The 26609-nt window shown below is 44.9% G+C and overlaps 1 protein-coding gene across 1 annotated transcript in view; it reads left to right on the top strand.

Moving 5' to 3' along the window:
• LOC121282903 (carboxypeptidase D-like) overlaps positions 1-26609 on the top strand; it is a 122144-nt gene that overhangs the window by 51814 nt on the left and 43721 nt on the right. Inside the window, exons 3-8 of the mRNA XM_041196712.1 lie at positions 1917-2089; positions 2887-3071; positions 12242-12433; positions 14114-14266; positions 17173-17321; positions 25710-25932. Coding sequence (XP_041052646.1) covers positions 1917-2089; positions 2887-3071; positions 12242-12433; positions 14114-14266; positions 17173-17321; positions 25710-25932 — 1075 coding nt within the window. The remainder of the gene's footprint in view (positions 1-1916; positions 2090-2886; positions 3072-12241; positions 12434-14113; positions 14267-17172; positions 17322-25709; positions 25933-26609) is intronic.

Below are 26609 nucleotides of genomic sequence, written 5' to 3'. Positions count from 1 at the left end.
TCCAGCGCAGATGGTACATTTACTGTGCATTCCAGCTTTGTGCCTGCCTAGTCCTGACACCAGAGACAGAACAGTACAATAACTATTTGACGCACACAATGTGTGTCATCCCTCACCGCAACATCTACAAAACAATAATTATTATCGAAAATAAAAGAACATTGAGTGATTACAGTACAAGCAGAATGTAAGAACAGAGCAGACCCTTCAACTGCTATATTAATAATCATGAGCTGCTCACGATAATTGTCTGCTGTTGGGTATTTGGACATTGGCCCAGTTGCTAGTATTATCTAGGCAGATGTGTTTTCCCTTAACCGAGTTGGTGGCAAACTATATCCGTTGCCTTTGCCCTGACAAAACTTCTCTTCAACTCTATCTATGGAATGTTAATATTAAAAGGCTCTTAATATTAAAGAACATTAAACTTCCACGTGGATATATATTTAATTGTATACTTGTCAGACTTCTGGGAGTCACAACGAGGTGAAGTGGGTGTTGGAGGCCAGAGGACATTTGAACTAGGGCACACCGACCTTTTGACCTCTCACAGTCTCAGGGCACCTCACAGTGTTCCGTGGCTAATGAGTCACTTCTGAAGCGCAGTCACTGCTGTGATTTAGGGAAATGCAGCAGTCCGCACACAGCAAGATCCCACAAACAGCAGATGAGGCAATTGACCGGACAGTCTATTTTTTTTGGTGGCATTTGGGGGAGGGCTGTTGGCCTGGACGCCGGGAGACACCCCCAGCTCTTTTTGTTGCCGAACAGTGCCGCAAAATCTTTTATGTCCACCTGAGGCGTCTGACGGGCGGCAGGGTGGTGGTGATGGGGTTGGGGGGGGGGGCGGTGGTGGTGGTGGGGGGTGGTGGGGTGGGGGGTGGGGGGGGGGGGCAGGTGGCCAAATTAACCTCATTAATGGCCACTTAAGGAAAATTGTCAGAGACCCGCTGGGATTTTCCAGGTGGCATTCCAGACCCAGCAGGTGGGGGGTGGGGGGGGGTGGGGGGTGCAGCTGCCTGGAGGTGGTCTCTGGGTGGCAGACTCAGGGGACCCAGTGCTTTAGGGGTCAGGCTGACAAATCTATTTTTCACCTTAGATTTTCAAAAGATGGAGAGCAGGCGCCTCCATTCTCGGGCACCCTCTCCCTCACTGACCTGCCATTGCACCCTGCTGCTGCTTTCAAGTTGGAAGGCCCTCCTAATGGCTCTCCGGATTGGAGAGTTCACTCACTGTCCTTAACTGGCCTTCCTCTGGCCATTAATTGGTCAGTTCGGCGAATGTCACAGCCAGGTTACTGTTCCCCACAGGTTTTTGACCCCCATTTGGCAAGGTCCAAATGATGCTCAAGGCCTCACTTTAATGTCCCAATCAGAAGGTTTCAGCTCAGTACAGCACTGAAGTATCACTTCAGCAACTGGGCCAATGTCCAAATACCCAGTCTCTTCTTGGCCTCCACCTATCCCTGGCCCTCTATCGAGCTCTCCTGTCCCACCCGCTTCTTCCAATTTGTATTTCATCTCATTTCTATATGTCTTAGTTCTGATGAAGGGTCATGCGGACTCGAAACGCCAACTGTGTCCCTCTCCACAGACGCTGTCAGACCTGCTGAGTTTTTCCAGGTATTTTTGTTTTCGTTCTAGATTTCCAGCATCCGCAGTATTTTGCTTTTATCTTACTGAAGTATCAGCCGCGTCTATGTGCTGAGGTCTCTGGAGTGGGGCTTGAAGTCATGAATTTCGGACATGGATTGGCTCATCTCTCGAGCCAGCGCTGACACCATTGTCAGAGATTGTACAGGGCTTTGAGACTCATTGAGGAGGGAGTCGAGCATGATACCAAACCTTTATTCTATTAGTTGCAAATGTCACCACTGCCCTCTGCTGACTAACCTCTCCTGTTCTTGGATTGTGCAGGCCGTGGGACGGGAGATTCTTTTACACTTCGTTTTGCATCTGGTGACAAGTTATGGGACAAATCCTGAGCTCACCTTGTTTATGGACAACACTCGAATCCATGTTTTACCCAGCATGAATCCTGACGGATTTGCAATGTCTTCTGAAGGCGACTGTGATGGAATTGCTGGGAGGTATGGATAGAGGGAGGAATGCCTGGGGGAGAGGCATGCTTATAGACTTTCAATTTTGGAATCTTTTAGACGGAAGTTTCTCCGCAGTAGTTTCCCTGTTGAGCAACATTTCAATTTTAAAATTGTCTTCCATATTTTCAAACTCCTCCATGGCCTTGCTCCTCCCCTATCTCTGTAATCTGCTCCAGCCCCACAACCATCCCAGATATCTGTGTCCCTTCTAGTTCCGGCCTCTTGTGTGTTTCGTGATTTTACCCGCTCCATCATTGGTGATGTTGCTGCTTTAGCTGCCTGAGCCCTGAGCTCTGGAATCCCATCTTAAAGCTCTCCATCTTTCTCCTTCTCTTCCCTCCTCTGAGATACTGCTTAAAAACCCACATCTTTGACCAAGATTTTGGTCGTCTGCCTTAACATTTCCTTCTGTGCCTTAATGTCAAATTTTGTTTGATAATTGCTCTTGCGAAGTGCTTTGGAATGTTTTAATTTAACAGTGCAATACAAATGCAGATTGTTGTTGCTAGTTACAGCTATCTCCACACAATAGAAAGCATCTGACTGCGTACATGTTGGCAGGCTATGGTTATTACGAACATCATTCAAAAAATGCATTCCAGAAATTGCACAATTACTTCATCTCTAATTAAACACAAAAGCACCTTCAAGGCGAATTGAGTGTGAGCTATTGACACAGCACAGAAAGAACCAGGGTGACACGGGTATCACCTAAATCTGACTCCCCAGCCCTGCACTCCCTTGCAAGTCACCACCGTGAGTGAGACCACTGATGTCCTTTCCAGGTACAACGCGAATGGTTTCGATCTCAATCGAAACTTCCCTGATGCATTCGATGAAAGAAACGTCGAGAGACAAAATGAAACAGAGCACATCATCAAGTGGGTCAGCTCCATCCCATTTGTGCTGTCAGCCAACATGCACGGAGGGTCAATGGTGGCAGTATACCCTTACGACAGCTTGACTAAAAGTAAGTGAATTGCTACTGATAATGGAGGCAAATGAGCGACATCTATAAGTTATAACAGCTGTAGGGTGGTCACCTCAATTAAAGTGCTGGGCTCAGATCCAGCTTAGCCTGATGGTGATCTCCCTATGAGGACCCGGTAGATGAAACGAATTTGAGGAGTCACAGCCCAATTCATAATGAATGTGAATCAACAGCACAAACTGCTCAGAGCTTAGCATCAAACGAGCAGTCTCACTCGAAGATGGTGGAACTAAAAATACCAAGTTGGCTTAAGGAATGTTGCTCTGAAATTAGGATTAAGACATATGGAAAGAGGAAGATTTCCTCTGTCGCTGTTTTATTGGATTTACAAGCTCATCTTGGGAGTTCATTATTGCTGGATTTACGTTCTCAGTTACTGAGGAGCTGGGGTAAGAAGCTTTGCCATTTTTTTTTGCTTCTGTTATCAGCATTTTGCTCCCTTTCCATTGAACGTCACAGCAGAGCACGGGCTAATGTCTTAACACAATTTCATTAGCTTTTTGCTGCACATGGATTGCCAGTGATCAAGCTTGGTTGGAAAAGCCAATTAGACAATGTGTCTAAGTGGAGGACTTATTGAAGCACATGCACTGCCTTTCAATATCCTATATTAAGAAATGAATACTTCTGATCACAGACATGTAGATCTAGAAATCACCATCTCCAAGATTGTGAGATGAACACAATATATTTTCTGACATTCCATTGTTTTTAGTGGCAGTATTAACCTATTTAAAACAAAAGGGCTAAATCCTTTCTTAAAAAGTGGGCAATGGAAAGTCATGCGAATGTTTGAGGTATTCAGTCACTAATACTGCTAACAGGCTGCAGCAAGCAAAGGGAAGCATCACAGTAGAGCAAGGGCTAATGTCTTAACAACCTCATTTGTCGATTGGTTTTGTGGGTTTCAGCATGTAATATCAGTAAAAGACACTAGGTGGCGACCATACTCCACAGTAGGCGGTCCCTTGGGCTTTTTCTTCATGCCTGAAACTATCAAAGTTTGGGACAGAAGATTTGTGATTTTAACACCAATGTCACACCTCACATCCAGTGAGAGCATCCTTCTGACAGCGTGGTGATCTTTTTAGTAGCATTTTTTTCTTTCCCCGTCACCTTTTTTTTTGTCTTTATTCATCACAGGATGTGGCCATCACTGGCAAGGCCAGCATTTGTTACCCATCCCTAATGTCTCTTTAAACTGAATGGCTTACTAGGACTTTTCAGAGGGCAGTTAAGAGTCATGCGTAGGCCAAACCAGGTAGGGATGGCATATTTCCATTAGCGAACCAGTTGGGTTTCTATGGCAGTTATCATGGTCACCATTACTGAGACTAGCTTTATGATTCCAGGTTTATTAACTGAGTTCAAATTCCACCAGCTGCTATGATGGGATTTGAACCTGTTTCCCCAGAGCATTAGCCTGGGCCTCTGGATTACTCATCCAGTGACAGCATTCCCTGACCTTGTTTCGTGCTAGCTCACATCTCTGATTCTGCAGGATTTATATATAATGGATAGAAACAAAAAACAGCGGATGCTGGAAATCCAAAACAAAAACAGAATTACCTGGAAAAACTCAGCAGGTCTGGCAGCATCGGCGGAGAAGAAAAGAGTTGACGTTTCGAGTCCTCATGACCCTTCGACAGAGTTCTCTCGAAGGGGCATGAGGACTCGAAACGTCAACTCTTTTCGTCTCCGCCGATGCTGCCAGACCTGCTGAGTTTTTCCAGGTAATTCTGTTTTTGTTTTAAATATAATGGGTCGTTTTCTTCCTTTGTGCATCCAGCCTTGTCTGAAGAGGGTGAGAACGCAAGGCAACTAAAATGATGGTCAAAATATCACATGTAGTGTGTACCATAATTTACAATGCTATGTGTCAGCCATGGTTCATTTGCCAGCGCTCTCACTGGCTGAGCCTGAAGGTTAGTGACTTAAAGTCACACTCCAGGGACTTAGGCACAAAAGCTAGGCGGACACTTCCAGTGAAGTACTCTGGGAGTGCTGCACTGTCAAATGTTTCAGATGTTTCAAAAGTCTTTCAGATGAGACACTAAATCGAGGCACCTGCCTTTCAGGCAGTTGTAAAAGATCCCACAGCACAATTTCAACAAAGGACAGAGGAATTCATTCCACGCACTCCCACCCCAAAGTGTCATGGCCAATATCTAACCCTCAACTAAAATAATTTAAATAGGTTATAAAAACAGGAAATGCTGGAAAAACTCAGTCGATCTGGCAGCATCTGTGGAGAGGGAAACAGAGTTAACATTTCGAGTTCAGTATGACTTCTTCAGAATGAAGGAGAGTCGTACAGACTCAAAACGTTAACTCTGTTCCTCTCTCCACAGATGCTGCCAGACCTGCTGAGCTTTTCCAGCATTTTCTGTTTTGATTTCAGATTTCCAGCATCCGCAGTATTTTGCTTTCACTGAAATAGGTTATCTGGCCATTAGTACATTTCTGTTTGGAGGAGCTCACCGTTCACAAATTGGCAGCAGTGTCTCCTACTTTAGAACAAGGACTGCACTTATGCTTGGTTAGCTATAAAACTCTCTGGAACATTCTGACGTTGTGAAAGGCGCTAGGGAAATGAAAAACTTTATTTTTTTCTTTATGTTTTGTGAAATTGCGATTCTGGTCCTCCTGCTAGGAGAGCAAAGAATGATACTTCCTCCAGATGGTGACATATGAAATATATTGCACAGGCGGAAGAGAAATCTGTATTTTCAGGCGTACTTGTCAGGATATGTCCATGGACTCCCTATACTCCATGTCCACTGTGACATGGATGCCCATAGGGAATATGTTTTATTTCCCCATGGAAGAGAGAGGTAGAGAGTTCAAAAGAGATAAAGAGAAAGTGGGGAAGGGGTGGCATTCAAAGAAGAAAGGGTACAGATAAAAGATGAGGGGTGCAGAGAGAGTAAGTACAAATAGAGGCACAGACAAGGGTACAGGGAGGGGGGTACAAGAGAGAAAAACAAAGAGAGAGACAGAAAAGAGGTGCAGTGAGAGATCAGGGTGCAGGGAATGTGTACAGAGATAGGGATTACAGACAGAATGGTACAAAGGCTGACAGAGATGGAGAAACTCCATTGCAATCTGTAGACCTTGGCCGTACTTCAAAAGAATTCATTGTATGTTTTATAATATCCTGAGAGATTGTGGGCTCTTCACTTCTTTAAGAAGAATTCTTATTTTTCATATTCTTTCAATAGTTTCTCCCTGTTCAAGTGTCAAACTCACCAGGGAGATTTTCATCTTATATCAGCCTTGGGCTAACTAAGTCTGCATGGATCAGCATCCGTTTCAGTCCTGGATTCCTTCTACTTCTCAGCCAAATGCCATCCCTGCAGCATCATTCAAAAACACAGCATCAGTTTCCACGTGTACACTGATGACATCCAGCGCTATCTCACCACCACCTCTCCCGACCTCTCCATCATCTCTAAATTGTCAGACTGCTTCTCCGGTATCCAGTACTGGATGAGCAGGGATTTCCTCCAGCTTAATATTGGGAAGACTGAAGCGATTGTCTTCTGCCCCCACCACAGGCTCTGTTCCCTGCACCAACTGCATCCCTCTTCCTGGTAGCTGCCCAGGGCTGCACCAGACTCCTCTCATCCTGAGTTGGAGCTGATGTCCGCACTATCACTAAGAATGCTTACTTCTGTGACATCACCATTTCCACCCACCACTGCCTCAGCTCATCTGCCATTGAAACCTTCATCTCTTTAACTCTAACCTGCTGTATTCCGGTGCGATTCTGGCCAGGCCCCGCCCCCACCCCCCCACCAAGTCCTACCCTCCGTAAGCTTGCGGTCATCCAAAACTCTCCTACCTGTGCCCAACTCAACAGCCCTCTTCAATCCTCTTCACCCATGTGCTCGCTGACCTGCATTAGCTCCCGGTTAAACAACCTCAGTTTTAAAATTCTTGTCCTTGGTTTCAAATCCCTCTCTATGGCTTTGCCCCCTCCCGATCTCTGTAATCTCCTCCCACCCACAATGCTCTGAGGTTGTTGCCCTCCTCCAATTCGGGCCTTTTGAGCATCGCGGGTTTTCATTGCTGCACCAATGACAGCCGTGCCTTCAGCTGCATAGGCCCTAAGCTCTGGAATTCCCTCCCTACCTCTGTCTGCCTCACTAGGTCTCTCTAAGATGCTCTTTGACCAAGCTTCTGGTCATCTGTCCTAATATCAACATTTGTGGCTCGGTTTCAAGGTGCTAAGTGCCCAGGGTATATTTTACTACATTAAAGATGCTATTTAAATATGAGTTTTTTGTTGTTGGGAACATCAAAGCTTGGAAATACAGTTCTGTCAGGGTACTGATGTGGATTAGAGACTGATTACTATGGATTGTTCAGGGTTTCAAACAGCCACAATTGCAATGATTCTAAGCGTGCCCCAATTCCTTTAAGCTACGTTTGATCTCGTCACAGTTGGTCTTAAATATTTCCCTTTAACCTAATATTAAGCTGAGGTTTCACTTGTATCATTAGTTGATAGGCCATGAGTATAAAGTGCCGTGCAAGTGCTGTCAATCCAGGCTCTCAGCGGGTGTTGGTTGACACACAGAAACACAACAATAACATGGAGTCATACAACACAGGAGGAGGCCACTCAGCCCCTCTGGCATGTGCCAGCTCTTTGAAAGAGTTATCCATTAGTCCGACTTTCCTGGTCTTTCCCAATAGCCCTGCAATTGTTTTCACATCAAAGTGGCAAACATTTAAGGAAATATTTCACAATACTCAGCAAAGATACATTCAAGGAAAGACTCTAGGGGAAGGATGCACCATCTGTGACTAACCAAGGATGTTAAAGAAAGACGAAGTGTATGATTCTGTGAAGATGAGTGGCAGGTCAGACGATTGGACAGAATACAAAAATAGCAAAAAATGAATAGAAGACTAATAAGGAGGGAGAAATTAAAGTAAGAGTGGAAGCTACCTAGAAATATAAAAACAGATAGTAAGAGTTTCTACAGGTATTCCAGAAGGAAAGGAGTAACTCAATTGGGTGTTGGTCCTCTGGAGAGTGAATCTCAGGAATCAATAATGGAAAATAACGAAATGGCGGATGAATTGAACAGATATTTTGTGTCTGTCTTCAGTGTGGAGGATACAAATGACATTCCAGAAATAATTGTGAGTCAAGAGGTGAAAGGGATGGAGGAACTTAAAACAATTCCGAGCGCCAGGAAAAGGGCAGTAAGGAAATTATTAGAACTGAAAGCTGACAAGTCCGCAAGTCACAGAATCACAGAATCACCCAGTGCAGAAGAGGCCCTTCGGCCCATCGAGTCTGCACCGACACGTGAGAAACACCTGACCTACCTACCTAATCCCATTTACCAGCACTTGGCCCATAGCCTTGAATGTTATGACTTGCCAAGTGCTCACCCTGGTACTTTTTAAAGGATGTGAGGCAACCCGCCTCCACCACCCTCCCAGGCAGTACATTGCAGGCTGTCACCACCCTCTGGGTAAAAAAGTTTTTCCTCACATCCCCCCTAAACCTCCTGCCCCTCACCTTGAACTTATGTCCCCTTGTGACTGACCCTTCAACTAAGGGGAAAAGCTGCTCCCTATCTACCCTGTCCATGCCCCTCATAATGTTGTACACCTCGATCAGTTCGCCCCTCAGTCTTCTCTGCTCCGATGAAAACAACCCAAGTCTATCCAACCTCTCTTCATAACTTAAATGTTTCATCTTAGGCAACATCCTGGTGAATCTCCTCTCAAACAAAGCCTGGCAGAGTCAAAAAGAGCCAAACAGTGTGAAACTGCCCTTCCTGAGCTAAACAGAACAAAACAGAGCATGTCAGATCCAAACAGAGCCTGGCAGTGCCAAACAGAGCCAAACAGAGCCAAATAGTGCCTGGCAGAGCCAAACAGAGCCTGGCAGATACAAACAGAGACAAGCAGAGCCAAACAGAGCTTGGCAGAGCCAAACAGAGCTCGGGAGAGCCTGGCAGAACCTGGCAGAGCCAATAGAGCCTGGCAGATACAAACAGAGTCCTGTTGCACTTCACCCTAGGGTCTTAAAAGAATTGGTGGCTGAGATAGTAGATAGTGGATAGTGGATGCATTGATTTCTATTTCTCAAAATTCTCTAGATTCTGGAAAGGCCCCATCAGTTTGGAAAATAGCGAATGTAACTCCTCTATTCAAGATAGGAGGGAGACAGAAAGCAGGAAATTACAGGCCAGTTAGCTTAACATCCGTCATAGAGAAAGTGCTGGATTATATTATGAAGGAAGTTGTAGCTGGACACTTAGAAAATCTCAATGCAATCAAGCAGTCAACATAATTTTGTGAAAGGGAAATTGTGTTTGACTAATTTATTAGACTTCTTTGAGGAAGTAACAAGCAACGCAGATCAAGGGGAACCTGTGGATGTGCTGTACTTAGATTTCAAGAAGACATTTGATAAGTTGCCACGTCAAAGGTTATTGCACAAAATAAGAGCTCTTAGTGTAGGGGGTAATATATTAACACGAATAGAGCATTGATTTGCTGACAGAAAGCAAAGAGTAAGCTGAGGTAAGGTGAGAGTAAGGCGAGATAAGAGTGACTCCCCTTGACATCAAGACAGCATTTGACCAAGTGTGGCATCAAGGAGCCCAAGCAAAGCTGGAGTCAATGGGAATCAGGGGGAAAACTCTCCACTGGTTGGAGTCATACACAGCAAAAAAGAAGATGGCTGTGATTGTTGGAGGTCAACCACTTCAGTTCCAGTACATCACTGCAGGAGTTCCTCAGGGTGTCTCCTAGGCCCAGCCATCTTCAGCTGCTTCATCAATGACCTTCCCTCCATCAAAGGTCAGAAGTAGGGATGTTTGCAGATGATTCCACAATGTTAAGCACCGTTCACAATGCCTCGGATACTGAAGCAGTCCATGTCCATATGCAGTGAGACCTGGACAATATTCAGGCTTGGGCTGATAAGTGGCAAGTAACATTTACGCCACACAAGTGCCAGGGTATGACCATTTCCAACAAGAGAATCCAACCATCTCCCCTTGACATACAACGGCATTACCAATGCTGAATCCCCCACTATCAACATTGTGGGGGTTACCATTGACTAGAAACTGAACTGGATTAGCCATATAAATACTATGGCTACAAGAGCAGGTCAGAGGCTAGGAATCCTACGGTGAGTAACTCACTTCCTGACTCCCCAAAGCCTGTCCACCATCTACAAGACACAAGTCAGGAATATGATGGAATGTTCCCCACTTGCCTGGATGAGTGCAGCTCCAACAACACTCAAGAAGCTTCACAGCAACCAGGACAAAGCAGCCTGCTTGATAGGCACCCCATCCACCACCTTTAACATCCACTCCCTCCACCACCGATGCACAGCAGCAGCAGTGTGTACCATCAGCAAGATGCACTGCAGCAACCCACCAAGGCTCCTTTGACAGCACCTTCCAAACCCACGACCACTACCACCTAGGACAAGGGCAGCAGAGAGATGGGAATACCACCACCTGCAAGTTCCCCTCCAAGTCACACACCATCCTGACTTGGAACTATATCGCCATTCCTTCACTGTCACTGAGTCAAAATCCTTGAACTCCCTTCCTAACAGCACTGTGGGTGTACCTACAAAATATGGACTGCAACAGCTCAAGAAGATGGCACACCATCACGTTCTCAAGGGCAATTAGGGATGGACAATAAATGCTGACCTAGCCAGCAACGCCCACATTCCATGAATAAATTTTATAAAGCATAAATGGGCCAATTTTGGGTTGGCGAGATGCAACAAGTGGAGTGCCACAGGTATCAACACTGGGGCCTCAATAATTTACAATATATATCTTATGATTTGGAAAGGGACCAAATGTACAGCTGCTAGGTTTGCTGCACAAAGATGGGTAGGAAAGTAAGTTATGATGAGGTCATAAGGGGTCTGCAAAGGGATATAGCTAGGTTAAACAAGTGGACAAAAATTTGGCAGATGGAGTATAATTTGGGAAATGTAAACTTGTCCACTTAGACAGGAAGAATAGAAAAGCAGCATATTATTTAAATGGAGAGAGAGTGCAGAACTCTGAGGTACCGAGGGATCTGGGTGTCCTGGTGCATGAATCACAAAAAGTTAGTATGCAGGTATAGCAAATGATTAGGAAGGCAAATAGAATGTTGTTGTTTATTGCAAGAGAAATGGAATATAAAGGTAGGGATGTTTTGATACAGCTGTACAGGGCATTGGTGAGACCACACCTAGAGTGTTGTGTACAGTTTTGGTCTCCTTATTTAAGAAAGAACATAATTACATTAGAAGCAGTTCAGAGAAGGTTCACTTGACTGATTCCTGGGATGAGGGGTTTATCCTATGAGGAAAGATTGGACAGGTTGGGCCTGTATCCACTGGAGTTTAGAAGAATGAGAGGTGATCTTATTGAAACATATGAGATCCTGAGGGGACTTGACAGGGTGGATGCTGAAAGGATGTTTCCCCTTGTGGGAGAGACCAGATCAAGGGCACACAGTTTAAAAATAAGAGGTCTCCCATTTAAGATTGAGATGAGGAGAATTTTTTTCTCTCAGAGGGTTGTGAGCCTGTGGAACTCATTCCCAGAGAGCAGTGGAGGCTGGGTCAACAAGTACTTTTACAGCAGAGGTAGATAGATTCTTGACTAACAATGGAGTCAAAGGTTATTGGCGGCAGGCAAGAAAGTGTTGTTGAAGCCACAATCAGATTGGCCATGATCTTATTGAATGGCAGAGTATGTGCGAGGGGCCAGATTGCCTACTCCTGCTCTTAATTCATATATTCATATGGATGTTCACCCAATCAACATAACCTTCTATCTCCTCTCTGTCATTTAGTCAATTATGTTAATTAAAGCTATTCAACAGAATTATTGGTGGACCATGACTGGCGAGAGATGCCAACTCACTGCTTAAAGTGATGTGGTTGAATCTTGAGCTCGCTGAGCACAAACTACTGCCACATCATCGCATGATATCGTGCATTGCTGCACCCAGAGAGTGCTCCTGAAGGAAGACAGGGGTCAGAATCCTGATCCTCGATAAAAAATTCGAATCACATCAGTGCAGGAGAAATTTATTGGTTAACAAATGCTGTATTAATTAACTAACTTCCATTTTGACTCCAATCACAGAAATGACAGAGGAATACAATAACACCACAGCTAGTGGAGAGCCCTACCGTCACCTAACTCCCGATATGGATGTGTTCAACCATCTTGCATTAACGTATTCACTAAATCACGCATTCATGCACACTGGGCAGAGTGAATGTAACTATTTTCAAGATGGCATTGTCAATGGTGTGGAATGGTATCCCATGTACGGTATGTGCCAATTGCGCAATTTCCCTTTTGTTAAAAGATGCTTGAGTTTAACCCAGTTCTGTGTTTCAAGGTTCTCTGCAGTCCCAAATGGAGTGAATGGAGAATGACATTATTTCAAATTTTATGTCCAGAAGGCAGCTCCTGCTAACATAACTCCATTTGTAATGCTGTAACTAGGGCAGGCTAACTGATGCATTGTGAGGTGGATTGTTAAGGGGAAGTCTCTAAAATACCCGTAAGCCATTGGTATGCACCCAGGTGACCATAGAGCACACTTGCATGGTGCACTCGGATGTTTCTGCTCCCATGAGGATTGCAAGGAACTGATGAGTTATAGGTTGGAATTTTTAAATTGTCATTAATATTTGCTGACATTCTCATTTCGTTAGAACCAGCAGTCTGGTTTTTTTAAAAACCTGCTTCAAGCAGGTTGGTTGAAGTTGCCTTGGATTTTGCTACTCCAATGACCTGTGTAAAAGAGGAGTTTCAGTATGTGCCCAGGGTAACTATGAAATCTGACCGCATAGTGGGTAATGGTCACTAGTTGTCCTCTGCAACCAGAGTCCGCCACAAGGAATTGACTCAAGTTCTAAAGTTTATCACTCATGGCTTTTAGTTTGGAGAGGTTAAAGTTCAACCCAAGACCCCCACTGGTATGTATAAACCAGGATGTTTATAAATGTACATGCACACATGGATTTTCTGAACCCCCATCTTGACAAGGTAACTCAGCTGCTACCAAGTGTGTTGGAACATCATGGGCCAGTGGTTCTTCACTAGTTTCCTGATACACACTGGTGACTAGAAAGGAGTCAGAAAGTCAACTCTTCCACATCAATACAGGCTCCTGAGAGTCTCTTGATGGTCTCTGCACAAGCTGCCTGTTATCAGGCCGAGTAATTCTTCAACCTTCAATCGCAGGGAATCTGGAAGGCCTGCCTCAACCATCTTTGGATATTCTAACAAGCAGGTCATCTGTGGCTAGTACTTGGGCAGAATCTTGTGCTGTCGCTGGTGGCAAGCTTGGAGGCAGGAATATCAGTTACTTAGGCAGGATGTAAACATACCTGAATCCCACTGCCTTCCCGTCTCCGCCTGAATTAAGTTCTGGTCAGGAAGGACCATGGTCTTAGAGGGACTTGACGTCAGGAAGGTGGGGCTCTCTGAGAAACACCCCCCCCCCCCCCCTCATTGTTTCCGACCCCCTGCCACCCTCTCCTCGTGACCCCCATCCCAAGACCTTCCCCCCCAACCCCACTTCACTTTCCTTTGTCCTGGAACATTCTCAGGGCAATCCTGTGCCTCCAGGTGGATGGGGAAAGGACGGGGTGGTTGTTCGGGAGGGGTGTTCTAGCAGCAGCAGCCATGGCCTCCCTTGTGGCCCTGCTGAGCGCAAGAGCTGCCAACCTCTGATTGGCCGGCAGCTCTCACTAGGTGAGATTTCAACCCCCCTCAGGGGCCAGATTCCAAGCGAAGGCTGACCTCGCCACTGCCTGATTGGTATGTGACACTGCAGACCTTCCGAAAAAGAGTCTCTCACCACGGCTCACTAGCCGGCAGGAAAGAGAGACCACCCCCCCCACCCCCCACACACCGCGCCCCGTGCCTCAACACGATTCTGCCCCTTCTTTCCTGTGTAAAACTGGAGTTTTGTTGAAGTGTTTCTAATGTCTTGCTTAGGTTCCATGCAGGATTATAATTACATTTGGGCGCAGTGCATGGAGATTACGGTGGAGCTGAGTTGCTGTAAATACCCGCCAGTCAATGAACTGCAGCAACACTGGCTGGACAACAAGAAGCCACTTGTACAATACCTGATGCAGGTTCACATTGGTAAGTCTACGACTTGCTGCTTAAATTGCCCAGGGCATGTAAATGGCAAATTTGAACTGTGATTGAAGGGAGCTGTTTAAGATGTTTAAAGAATTTGAAAGCGTAAATTGGGAGAAACAATTTCTTCTGGTGGGGGAGTCCAGAAGAAGGAGGCATAAACTTAAAATTGGACCTAGGATGTTCAAGGGAAGCACTTCTCAAAAAGTGTTGCAGAAATCTGGAACTCTCTCCCTCCCGCCCCCTCCAATAAAGCTATTGAGGCTGGAGGCCAATTAGAAAATCTCAAAACTGAGATTGATAGAGCTTTGTTAGGCAAGGGTTACAGAACCAAGGTGGTAGATGGAGTTAAGATACAGATTATCCATGATCCAACTGAATGGTGAGGCAGTACCAAGAAGCTGAATGGCCTCTTCCTGTTTCCATGTTCCTATTTTCACATGTTCCTAGATTGATGCCAGTCAATTCACCAGGAAAATTGTTGCAGTCGATGCAGGAGGTTAGAATGGGCCCAAAGGACGCAGGAAATGAATAGAGAAATGTTGGATGCAAAGCTTCTAGCTGGGTATGATATGTATTACTGGGTTTGTCATTGAACAAACTTCAAGGTGCCTCATATACAACAAATGACCGTAAAGTGCAGCAGTTGTTGTTAATGCAGCAACTACTTGTGCACAGCAAGACCCCATGAATCCTATCAGATGGACGACCAACTGATGTTTAAAAAAATGTTTTTATTCTTTCATAGGGTGTGGCATCACTGGCTAAGCCAGAATTTTTACCACCTTAAGAAGGTGGTAGTAGCAGTCTTCACAAACCGTTGTAAGTCTATGCGGTGTAGGTACACCCAGAGTGTGGTTAGGGAGTGAGTTCCAGGATTTTGACCCAGCGACAGTGAAGGAACGGCGATATTGTTCCAATTAGTCACGGTGGTGTGTGGATTGGAGGAGAAGTTGCAGATAGTGGTGATCCCATGCATCTACTGCCTTTGTCCTATCGTAGAAATGACAGATTTGGAAGGTGCTTTCAAAGGAGCCTTGGTGAGTTGCTGCAGTGCATCTTGTAGATGATACACACTGCTGCCACTGTGCATCGGTGGTGGAGGGTGTGGATGTTGGAGATGATGGATGGAGTGCCAATCAAGCAGGCTGCTTTGTCCTGGATGCTGTCGAACTTCTTGAGTGTTAATTGTTGGACCTGCATTCAGCCAGGCAAGTGGAGGGTATTCCAGCTCATTCATGACTTGTGCCTTTGAGGAGTCAGAAGTTGAGTTACTCACCGCCGAGTTCCCAGCCTCTGACCTGCTCTTGTAGTCTCAGTGTTTATATGGCTAGCCCAGTTCAGTTTCTGGTCAATGGTAATCCCCAGGATGTTGATAGTGGGGGATTCAGTGATGGTTATGCCAATGATCGTTTGCTGTAGGAAGAATGTTGGCCAGGAGACCGGAGAACTTCCTGCTCAGAGAAGGCTATGGGAACTTGGACATCCACCTAAACAGGCCTAATATCTCATTCCAAGGACGACACCTCTGACAATGCAGCACTTCTTCAACACTGTACTGGAGCATCAGCTAAAGTTATGTTCTCAAACCACATGCCATCCAGGTTTAGCCCTGTCCTCCTTGAAGACCCTCCTTAAAGTCCACCTCTTTAAACAAGCTTCTGGCCACCACTTCTAATATCTCCCCCTTTGACTCAACATCCTTTTTTCTCTGATTATGGCTGTATGAAATGCTTTGGGATGTTTTATATAGCTGCAGTTTATTGTAAAGGAACCAGCACTAGATCATGTTGTGTAGTCACTCACTCTGATGAAAATTTTTGATGGAAAATTAACCTGATTTGAGAAAACCCACAAACATAAGAACATAAGAAATAGGAGCAGGGGTAGGTCATTCGGCCCCTCAAACCTACCCCCCCATTCAATAAAATCTTGGCTGATCTGCCCCAGGCCTCAGCTCGTCTTTTGTGCTGGCTCCTTATAACCCTCCGCTCCCCGATATTTCAAAAATCTATCTACCTCCTGTTCGCCTGAAACAGGGCAAACCTGTTCCGCTACGGCTAGGGAGAGTTCATAAACTCAGCTGGACAAAGTTCTTGTAAAGCCCTTTACTTAATACTACTTTGCTTGAAGCTCCAGTTGTAGAGTAAACCAATACAGGTTGCTTTTGACTTGATGACTTGAATTTAGCTGAAATAAGCTGTTTTAGACCCTTGACCCCACCCGACATATGAATCATCAAATAAGCAACAAGTAGGTTGCTCCCACTCTTCCATGCAAATCTCAGTTTACTTTGGCTGCTTCACCAATCCCTCCCCAATTGCATCACTTTGTATTTTTATAGCACCTTTAACATAGCAAAATCTATTCAGTTGGTAATCAATGTGGCTACTCAAAGGCATTTGAATTTTTTTCTCTGATTTGGCTGGTTGAGTTTGTGGTCATTTTCATTGCCTGAAATGGTCATTGGCTTTAAAGGAGTATTAGTCAAGGTGCTTTATACTTCACAGGCATATCTCCTTCATCGTGCAGAGATTTTCCAGATCCTATATATATATTTTCCCTTATCAATGCATGCCAAAGTCAAGGCTTCTAATTAGAAAGGGAGAGAAAGAGGCCTGGAGCAACTAGGTGGGCAGATAGAGAGATATCAACAAATATTTTAGGCCAGGAATTTCCTTGGAACTGCTTCTACTCCATCGTCATAATATCAGAAGTGGGAAGGTGACTCCACTTACCTATGTAAGTTGGAATTTCCACCGCATTTCTAACAAAGTTACATCAACATCGCAGGAAGAACCCCGAGGAAATTTCCAGCCATCACATTAGAAAGCCATGCTACAGCCCATCATACTGTTCATTCATCAACAACACTTGTGGAATCTGTAATTCTCTTTTCTATTATCCAGGAATTAAAGGGAGAGTCTTTGACACTAACGGAAACCCCATAAAAGGAGCTACAGTCCGCATAAAGGGACGTGATAATATTCTGCCATACAACACTACTGCAGAGGGTGAATATTATCGGCTTCTCCTGACAGGACGATACACCATCCTGGTAAGAGATCTCCCATGTCCTGGTTTATGTTCCTGTGTGTCATCATAGGGCTTGATCGACATAGCAGCATTAAAACGCTATAGGGAAGAAATTATTCAAGAAAGATGAGGAAGAGAAACTAGGAAATTATGGAACTGTTAATCTGACATCCGTTGTGCAACGTTATTAGAATCTATAATTAAGGACAGATGGCTGAATACCATAGGACCATAAGACATCAGAGCAGAAGTAGGCCATTCAGCCCATTGAGTCTGCTCTGCCATTCAATGAGATCATGGCTAATCTGATAATCCTCAACTCCACTTTCCTGCTTTGTTCCCATAACTCTTGATTCCCTTACTGATTAAAAATCTATCTATCTCAGCCTTAAATATACTTAACGATCCAGCCTCTACAGCCTTCTGTGGTAAAGAATTCCACAGATTGACATAGACATAAGTTATAGGGGCAGAAATTAGACTATTCAGCCCATCAAGTCTGCTCCACCATTCAATCACAGCTGATAAGTTTCTCAACCCCATTCTCCCGCCTTCTCCCCGTAACCTTTGATCCCCTTACCAGGACCCTTATCAAGAACCTATCTATCTCAGTCTTAAATACGCTCAATGACCTGGCCTCCACAGCCTTCTATGGCAATGAATTCCATAGATTCACCACTCTCTGGCTAAAGAAGTTTCTCCTCATCTCTGTTCTAAAAGGTCTTCCCTTACTCTGAGGCTGTGCGCACGGGTCCTAGTCTCTACTACTAATGGAAGCATCTTCCCCATGTCCACTCTATCCAGGCCTTTCAGTATTCTGTAAGTTTCAATCAGATCCCCCCCCATCATTCTAAACTCCATCGAGTATAGACCTAGAGTTCTCAAATGTTCCTCATATGTTAAGCCTTTCATTCCTAGGATCATTCTCGTGAACCTCCTCTGGACCCTCTCCAGGGCCAGCACATCCTTCCTGAGATACGGGGCCCAAAATTGCTCACAATATTCTAAATGTGGTCTGACCAGAGCCTTATAAAGCCTCAGCAACACATCCCTGCCTTTATATTCTAGTCCTCTTGAAATAAATGCCAACATTGCATTTGCCTTCCTGACTACCAACTCAAACTACAAGTTAACCTTAAGAGAAACAAAAACAGAATTACCTGGAAAAACTCAGCAGATCTGGCAGCGTCTGCAGAGAAGAAAAGAGTTGACGTTTCGAGTCCTCATGATCCTTCAACAGAACTGAGTGAATCTTAGGAAATGGGTGAAATATAAGCTGGTTTAAGGTCGGGGGGTGGTGGGAAGAGAAGTGGATGGGGGGTTGGTGTGGTTGTAGGGACAAGCAAGCAGTGATAGGAGCAGATAATCAAAAGATGTCACAGACAAAAGAACAAAAGATAACAGAGGCATTGATGGTGGTGATATTATCTAAATGAATGTGCTAATTAAGAATGGATGGTAGGGCACTCAAGGTACAGCTCTAGTGGGGGTGGGGTGGAAAGGCTAGCAGGGCATAAAAGATTTAAAAATAATGGAAATAGGTGGGAAAAGAAAAATCTATATAAATTATTGGAAAAAACAAAAGGAAGGGGGAAGAAACAGAAAGGGGGTGGGGATGGAGGAGGGAGTTCAAGTTCTAAAGTTGTTGAATTCAATATTCAGTCTGGAAGGCTGTAAAGTGCCTAGTCGGAAGATGAGGTGCTGTTACTCCAGTTTGCGTTGGGCTTCACTGGAACAATGCAGCAAGGCAAGGACAGACATTTGGGCAAGAGAGCAGGGTGGAGTGTTAAAATGGCAAGCGACAGGGAGGTTTGGGTCATTCTTGCAGACAGACCACAGGTGTTCTGCAAAGCGGTCGCCCAGTTTACGTTTGGTCTCTCCAACGTAGAGGAGACCACATTGGGAGCAACGAATGCAGTAGACTAAATTGGGGGAAATGCAAGTGAAATGCTGCTTCACTTGAAAGGAGTGTTTGGGCCCTTGGACGGTGAGGAGAGAGGAAGTGAAGGGGCAGGTGTTGCATCTTTTGCGTGGGCATGGGGAGGTGCCATAGGTGGAGGTTGAGGAGTAGGGGGTGATGGAGGAGTGGACCAGGAATGATCCCTACGGAATGCTACCAGGGGGGGTAAAGGGAAGATGTGTTTGGTGGTGACATCATGCTGGAGTTGGCGGAAATGGTGGAGGATGATCCTTTGAATGCAGAGGCTGGTGGGGTGATAAGTGAGGACAAGAGGGGCCCTATCATGTTTCTGGGATGGAGGAGAAGGCGTGAGGGCGGATGCGCGGGAGATGGGCCGGACACAGTTGAGGGCCCTGTCAACGACCGTGGGTGGAAAACCTCGGTTAAGGAAGAAGGAGGACATGTCAGAGGAACTGTTTTTGAAGGGAGCATCATCAGAACAGAGACGATGGAGGCGAAGGAACTTAGAGAATGGGATGGAGTCCTTACAGGAAGCGGGGTGTGCGGAGCTGTAGTTGAGGTAGCTGTGGGAGTTGGTAGGCTTGTAATGGATATTGGTGGACAGTCTAACACCAGAAATTGAGACAGAGAGGTCAAAGAAGGGAAGGGAAGTGTCAGAGATGGACCACGTGAAAATGATGGAGGCGTGGACATTGGAAGCAAAATTAATAAATTTTTCCAGGTCCCGATGAGAGCATGAAGCAGCACCGAAGTAATCATCGATGTACCGGAGAAAGAGTTGTGGGAGGGGGCCGGAGTAGGAATGAAACAAGGAATGTTCCAGATATCCCATAAAGAGACAGGCATAGCTGGGGCCCATGCGGGTACCCATAGCCACACCTTTTATTTGGAGGAAGTGAGAGGAGTTAAAGGAGAAATTGTTCAGTGTGAGAACAAGTTCAGCCAGACGGCGGAGAGTAGTGGTGGATGGGGATTGTTCAGGCCTCTGTTCGAGGAAGAAGCTAAGGGCCCTCAGACCATCCTGGTGGGGGATGGAGGTGGAGAGGGATTGGACATCCATGGTGGAGAGGAGGCAGTTGGGGCCAGGGAACTGGAAATTGTTGATGTGACGTAAGGTGTCAGAGGAATCACGGATGTAAGTGGGAAGGGACTGGACAAGGGGAGAGAGAAGTGAGTCAAGATAATGAGAAATGAGTTCCGTGGGGCCTATAGTTAACTGTTTTTTGTCTCCTTTCCTTTTTAAATAATGGTGATGCAGTATCCAATCCTCTGGGACTTTTCCAGAATCTAAAGATTCTTGTAAGATTACTACCAGTGCATCCACTATCTCTACAGCTACTTTCTTTAATATCCTAGGATGCAACCCATCAAGTCCAGGGGATTTATCGGCCTTTAGCCCCATTAGTTTCCCTAGTACTTTTTCTCAAGTGATAGTTATTGTATTTATTTCCTCCCCGACTTTTGCCCCTAGATTATTTAGTATTTTTGGAATGCTATTACTATCTTCTACCGTGAAGACTGTAGCAAAGTATTTATTCAACTCTTCTGCCATTTCCTGGTTCCCCATTATTATTCCCCCAGACGCTCTCTCCCTTTTTATATAATTAAAGAAGCTCTTACTGTCTGTTTTTATATTAAATGCTAGTTTACCCTCAAAGTTTATTTTCTCCCTCTTTATTTTTTTTTGGTCATCTTTTGTTGGTTTTTCAAACTTTCCCAGTCCTCTGGCTTACCACTAACCTTTGCCACATTGTATGTCTTTTCTTTCAATTTGATACTGTCCTTAACTTCCTTGGTTAATGATAGCGACCACAACATGGTACAGTTTAAGCTTGTTATGGACAAAGAAATCGACAAGTTGCAAAAAAAGTTTTGGATTGGGGGAGAGTGGATTTTAGTAAAATAAGGCAGGATCTGGCCAAAGTAGACTGGGAACAGCTACTTATGGGGAAATCTACTGAGGAACAATGGGGAGTGTTCAAAAAGGAAATGGGGAGGGTACAGACTCAACATGTTCCCTCTATGGTGATAGGAAGGAGTAACAAGCCCAGAGAACCATGGATGACCAGATATATTCAGGTTACAATGAGAAGGAAAAGAGAGGCTTTTAGTAGGTACAAGGGAAGCAAATCAGCAGAGGCATTAGTGGAGTACAGACAGTGCAGGGTGGAGCTTAAGGAAGCAGTTAGGAGAGCAAAGAGGGGATATGAGAAAGCTCTGGCTGGTAAAAGTAGGGAAAATCCCAAGATATTCTATAAGTATATCAATGGGAAGAGGATAACCAGGGAAAGAGTAGGGCCAATAAGGGACCAAGGGGGCAATCTATGAGTGGAACCAGATGACATCGCTAGAGTGTTGAATGAATACTTCACATCCGTCTTCACCCAAGAGAATGAGGATGAAGGTATTGAACTCTGGGGGAGAGACTGCGAGGTTCTTAAGCAAATTGATATAGGGAGTGACAAGGTACTGGAGGTGTTGGCAGGCTTAAAAGTGGACATATCTCCAGGTCCAGATGATTTGTGTCCCAGACTGCTGAGGGAGGCAAGGGAGGAGATCACAGGGGCTCTGACCTGAATTTTTAATTCCTCTCTGGCTACAGGGGTGGTGCCAGAGGTGGAGAACAGCTAATGTGTTTCTGCTATTTAAGAAGGGCTGTAGAGATTAGCCAGGGAACTACAGATCAGTGAGTCTCATGTCATTGGCAAGGAAACTATTGGAGAACTTTCTGAAGGAGAGTATCTATCTCCACTTGGAGAGGCAAGGTTTGATCAGGGATAGTCAGCATGGCTTTGTCAGAGGGAGGTCATGCCTAACAAATTTGATTGAACTTTTTGAGGAGGTGATCAGATGTGTAGATGAGGGTAGAGCAGTTGATGTAGTTTATATGGATTTCAGCAAAGCCTTTGACAAGGTCCCACATGGGAGACTTATAAAGAAGGCAAAGGCACATGGGATACAGGGTAATTTGATAAGGTGGATTCAAAATTGGCTTAGTTGTAGGAGACAGAGGGTGATGACAGAAGGATGCTTTAGTGATTGGAAGCCAGTGTCCAATGGTGTACCACAGGGATCTGTGCTCGGTCCCCTATTATTTGTCATTTATATAAACAACATAGATGACTATGTGGGGGGAGGATTAGTAAGTTTGCGGATGACACAAAGATTGGCCGGATGGTTAACTGTGAGGTTGAGTGTCTTGGATTACAGGAAGATATAAATGGGAAAATAAGCGGCAGATGGAATTTAACCCTGAAAAGTGTGAGGTGATACACTTTGGAAGGAGTAATTTGACAAGGAAGTATTCAATGAACAGCATGGCACTAGGAAATTCTGAGGAACAAAGATACCTTGGTGGGTGTATCCGTAGATCTCTGAAGGCAGAGGAGCATTTTATTGGGGTGGTTAAAAAGACATATGGGACACTTGCCTTCATCAATCGAAGCATAGATTACAAAAGTAGGGAGATCATGTTGGAATTGTATAGAACCTTGGTGAGGCCACAGCTGGAGTACTGTGTGCAGTTCTGGTCACCACATTATAGGAAGGATGTGATTGCACTGGAGGGGTGGAGAGGAGATTCACCAGGATGTTGCCTGGATGAAACATTTAAATTATGAAGAGAGATTGTATAGACTTGGTTTGTTTTTGTTGGAGCAGAGAAGACTGAGGGGCGACCTGATCGAGGTGTACAAAATTATGAGGGGCATGGACAGGGTGGATAGGGAGCAGCTGTTCCCCTTAGTTGAAGGGTCAATCACAAGCAGGCATAAGTTCAAGGTGAGGGGCAGGAGGTTTAGGGGGGATGTGAGGAAAAACTTTTTACCCAGAGGGTGGTGATGGTCTGGAATGCATTGCCTGGGAGGGTGGTGGAGGCGGGTTGCCTCACATCCTTTAAAAAGTACCTGGATGAGCACTTGGCATGTCATAACATTCAAGGCTGTGGGCCAAGTGCTGGTAAATGGGATTAAGTAGGTAGGTTAAGAATTTCTCATGTGTCGGTGCAGAGTCGATGGGCCGAAGGGCCTCTTCTGCACTCTGATTGTGTGATTCTGTGATTCTGATTAACCATGGTTGGTTTATCCTCTTCCTTGAATCCTTCTTCTTCACTGGGATATGTCTTTGTTGAGAGTCATAATCTATTTTCTTAAACGTCCGCCATTGTTCATCAACCATCTTTTCTGCTAAACTGTTTTCCTAGTCCACTCCAATCATCTCTGCCCTCATTCCATTGTAATTACCCTTATTTAAGTTTAGCACTGTTGTTTCTGACCCAAGTTTCTCAAATTGAATGCTAAATTCACTGTTTCCTACTGTTACTGTTTCCACTGTTACTCTGGGATCATTTATTAAACCTGCCTCATTACACATTACGTAGCAAAATTTGAAATAATTAGGAAGAATAAACATGGATTTGTAATAAATAGGTCTTGTCTAACAACACTAATTCAATATTTTGTTGAAGTTAAAATAATAAAGGGAATGCAGTTTATATGGATTTCTGGGAGGCATTTAATAGGGTTCCACATAGATTAGCTAAAATTAAAGCTCATAGAATTGAAAACTAATTATTGGGCTGGTTAGAAGATTGGTTGGCATTAGGAAACAATGTGCGTGTGTATACTCGAACTGGCAGGAACTGAGTAGACCCACAATGATCTGTGCGGAGGCCTCAGCTATTTAGCATATTTATTAATGACATAGGTAACACAACAGAGAGCCATACATCCACTTGGGGGCGCACTGCCATTTTACATGGGCGGGCCAATTAAGGCCCGCCCAGCGTGATGTCCACCAGGAAGCGCTATGTGCTCCCTGTGTGGGCGGGGGTGGGGAGTGGAATCCCTCAGCCAGGAGTGAGCTCTTTCACGCATGCGTATGAAAGAGCGCACAGATCTCCCTGAGGCTAAGTGCTGCTTCAGGGAGATCAGCGCCAAATTTGAAAATGGTGAAGGGGCAAAAATAAAATTTCCCTGACATGTCCCCTCATGTGACACTGTCCATCGCTTTCAATCAAACATTTATTAAATTTTTTAAAACCCTCATGAAACCTTTTCCTGCCCGTGGATGAGGTTTCATGCTTTCTCTGAAGCCCGCCAGGGCTCCCAGCCTGCCCGCCAACCTTAAGATTGGACGGGCAGGTCCATTAATTATTTCAATTACTTTTTAAATGGCCTCAATAGGCCATTGACAGGTCGGCGGACACACAGCTGATTTGGCTACACCCCCGCCGACCTGAAAATGGAAATCCCGCATCATTTTACACATTGGCGAGCACCCCCCACCCCCCGCTTGCTGACCTAAATATCCTGGCCATGGAGCCAAAGCAAGTGGATGGAGTTAAGGTATAGATCAGCCAGGATAGCATTGCGTGAAGGAACAAGCTCGAGGGAGCTGAATGGCCTACACAAGTTAATATTCCTAAACCCACAAAAGCCAATACACTTTAATGCTTTGCAGCTTTTTTTAATTTGTCACCTCAAGTAGCTTCCACCAGTGACAAACCTTTATCCACCAGTGCCTCATCTTACCAGAAAACATCTCACAATTTTCTCTCCATACATGATAAGGAACTCTAATTAAACTATCATCTACATTATTCAAGTGGGTAAAATAAAATAACTGCAATACACAACCCAAAATGATTCACTTGAATATTTCCCGACATGATATTTTGTTTGATAGGCAGGGTTTTTCCCCTATGTATTTGTGTTAATATATAAATGTGTTAATTCTCTATATCCTCAGCTTTTAAACTAGTCTCTCACCCTGCATCTTACAAGCTTTGCCTCTGACTAAGCGTACACAAGACTGGATTTCCCCCGAGCTGCTTCCTCAATGATATGTTAAAAGAATTCAGTAGGATAGATATGGATAAATTATTTCCTATGCTGGGGGAATAAAGAACAAAGGGGACATAACCTTAACACTTCAGCTAGACCATTTGGGAGTGAAATCAGGAAGCACCCTGTCACTCAATGGCCGTAGGAATCTGGAGCTTGATCGTCCAATTGGCTGTGAATTCTGGAACAATTGGAACTGTTGAGACCATGACCTGTGAAGGTGGGTAAATAGAGTTGAGGTGTGAATGGGCCCTGTTTAAACTGAAAGGCGGAAGAGCTGAATGGCTTATTCATGTTCCTACGTATTGACAAACAAAGTTCAATAGTTCGATTTTGCAAAAGGAACTATTATCACTATAACATGAGCCTCAAGGATAGTCCAGACATCTCCTGTAACATATATCTTTCTTATAAATTTTAGGTGATTTCCCCCGCCCCTCCCCACCACTATCCCTATCTATCTCCTGTAACTGCAACCAGCTCAATTTCCTATAAAGTACATGAGACCAAAGTGACCAACTCTGAGGAAGTAAATTAAGGAACACTTCGAGAGGGGGAGAGGAAATGTCCCGCTCCTATCCATCAATCACTTATAATTTATGATCTCCTCACTTTCTTCATAATTTCTGTGCTTTCTTCTTCGTAGGTAACTGCAGATGGCTACCTGCCAGCCCAGAGGAGTATCTCCATTATAAGTGTCCCTCGGGTGCCCTACAATGCGACAGTGGTGAACTTTATACTGCAGGCAAACCCATGCTGGCCAAGATATAGTTATCACAGCTATGACCAACTCCAAAGTTTCCTGCTCTGTGTTCAAAAACATCAGCCCAACATCACCTACCTCCACACCATTGGAAAATCAATTGAAGGTGAATTGTTTGTACTGTGCATGGTGACTCCCATGATTAGGTGGGGAGTGTGGGGTGGGGGGAGTGGTTCAGAAAAGATGGATTTCATGGAATAATTTTGATAGGGTGTTTTAGCAGAGGGATGGATTATTGGGGGTTGAGGGCGGGGAGAGAGAGTTTGGAGTGGTGGAGGAGGGGTGGATATGTGCATCCCTGAATATTTGATGGGCTAGTTTCAGTCAGCCCGGTGGAAAACCTCCTGGGAATCTCCGTCATTTTCCTGAAGATCAGGATGTTGCCTGGGATGAAACATTTAAGTTATGAAGAGATATTGGATAGACTTGGGTTGTTTTCGTTGGAGCAGAGAAGACTGAGGGGCGACCTGATCGAGGGGTACAAGCTCATGAGGGGCATGGACAGGGTGGATAGGGAGCAGCTGTTACCCTTAGTTGAAGGGTCAGTCACAAGGGGGCATAAGTTCAAGGTGAGGAGCAGGAGATTTAGGGGGGATGTGAGGAAAATCTTTTTTACCCAGAGGGTGGTGACTGTCTGGAATGCACTGCCTGGGAGGGTGGTGGAGGCGGGTTGCCTCAAATCCTTTAAAAAGTACCTGAATGAGCACGTCATAACATTCAAGGCTATGGGCCAAGTGCTGGTAAATGGGATCAGGTAGGTAGGTCAGGTGTTTCTCACATGTC

This window comes from Carcharodon carcharias, chromosome 10 (assembly GCF_017639515.1).
Source record: "Carcharodon carcharias isolate sCarCar2 chromosome 10, sCarCar2.pri, whole genome shotgun sequence".
Lineage (NCBI taxonomy): Eukaryota > Metazoa > Chordata > Chondrichthyes > Lamniformes > Lamnidae > Carcharodon > Carcharodon carcharias.
Note: the sequence above shows the minus strand (reverse complement) of the source record. Positions and strands in the feature narration are given on the sequence as shown.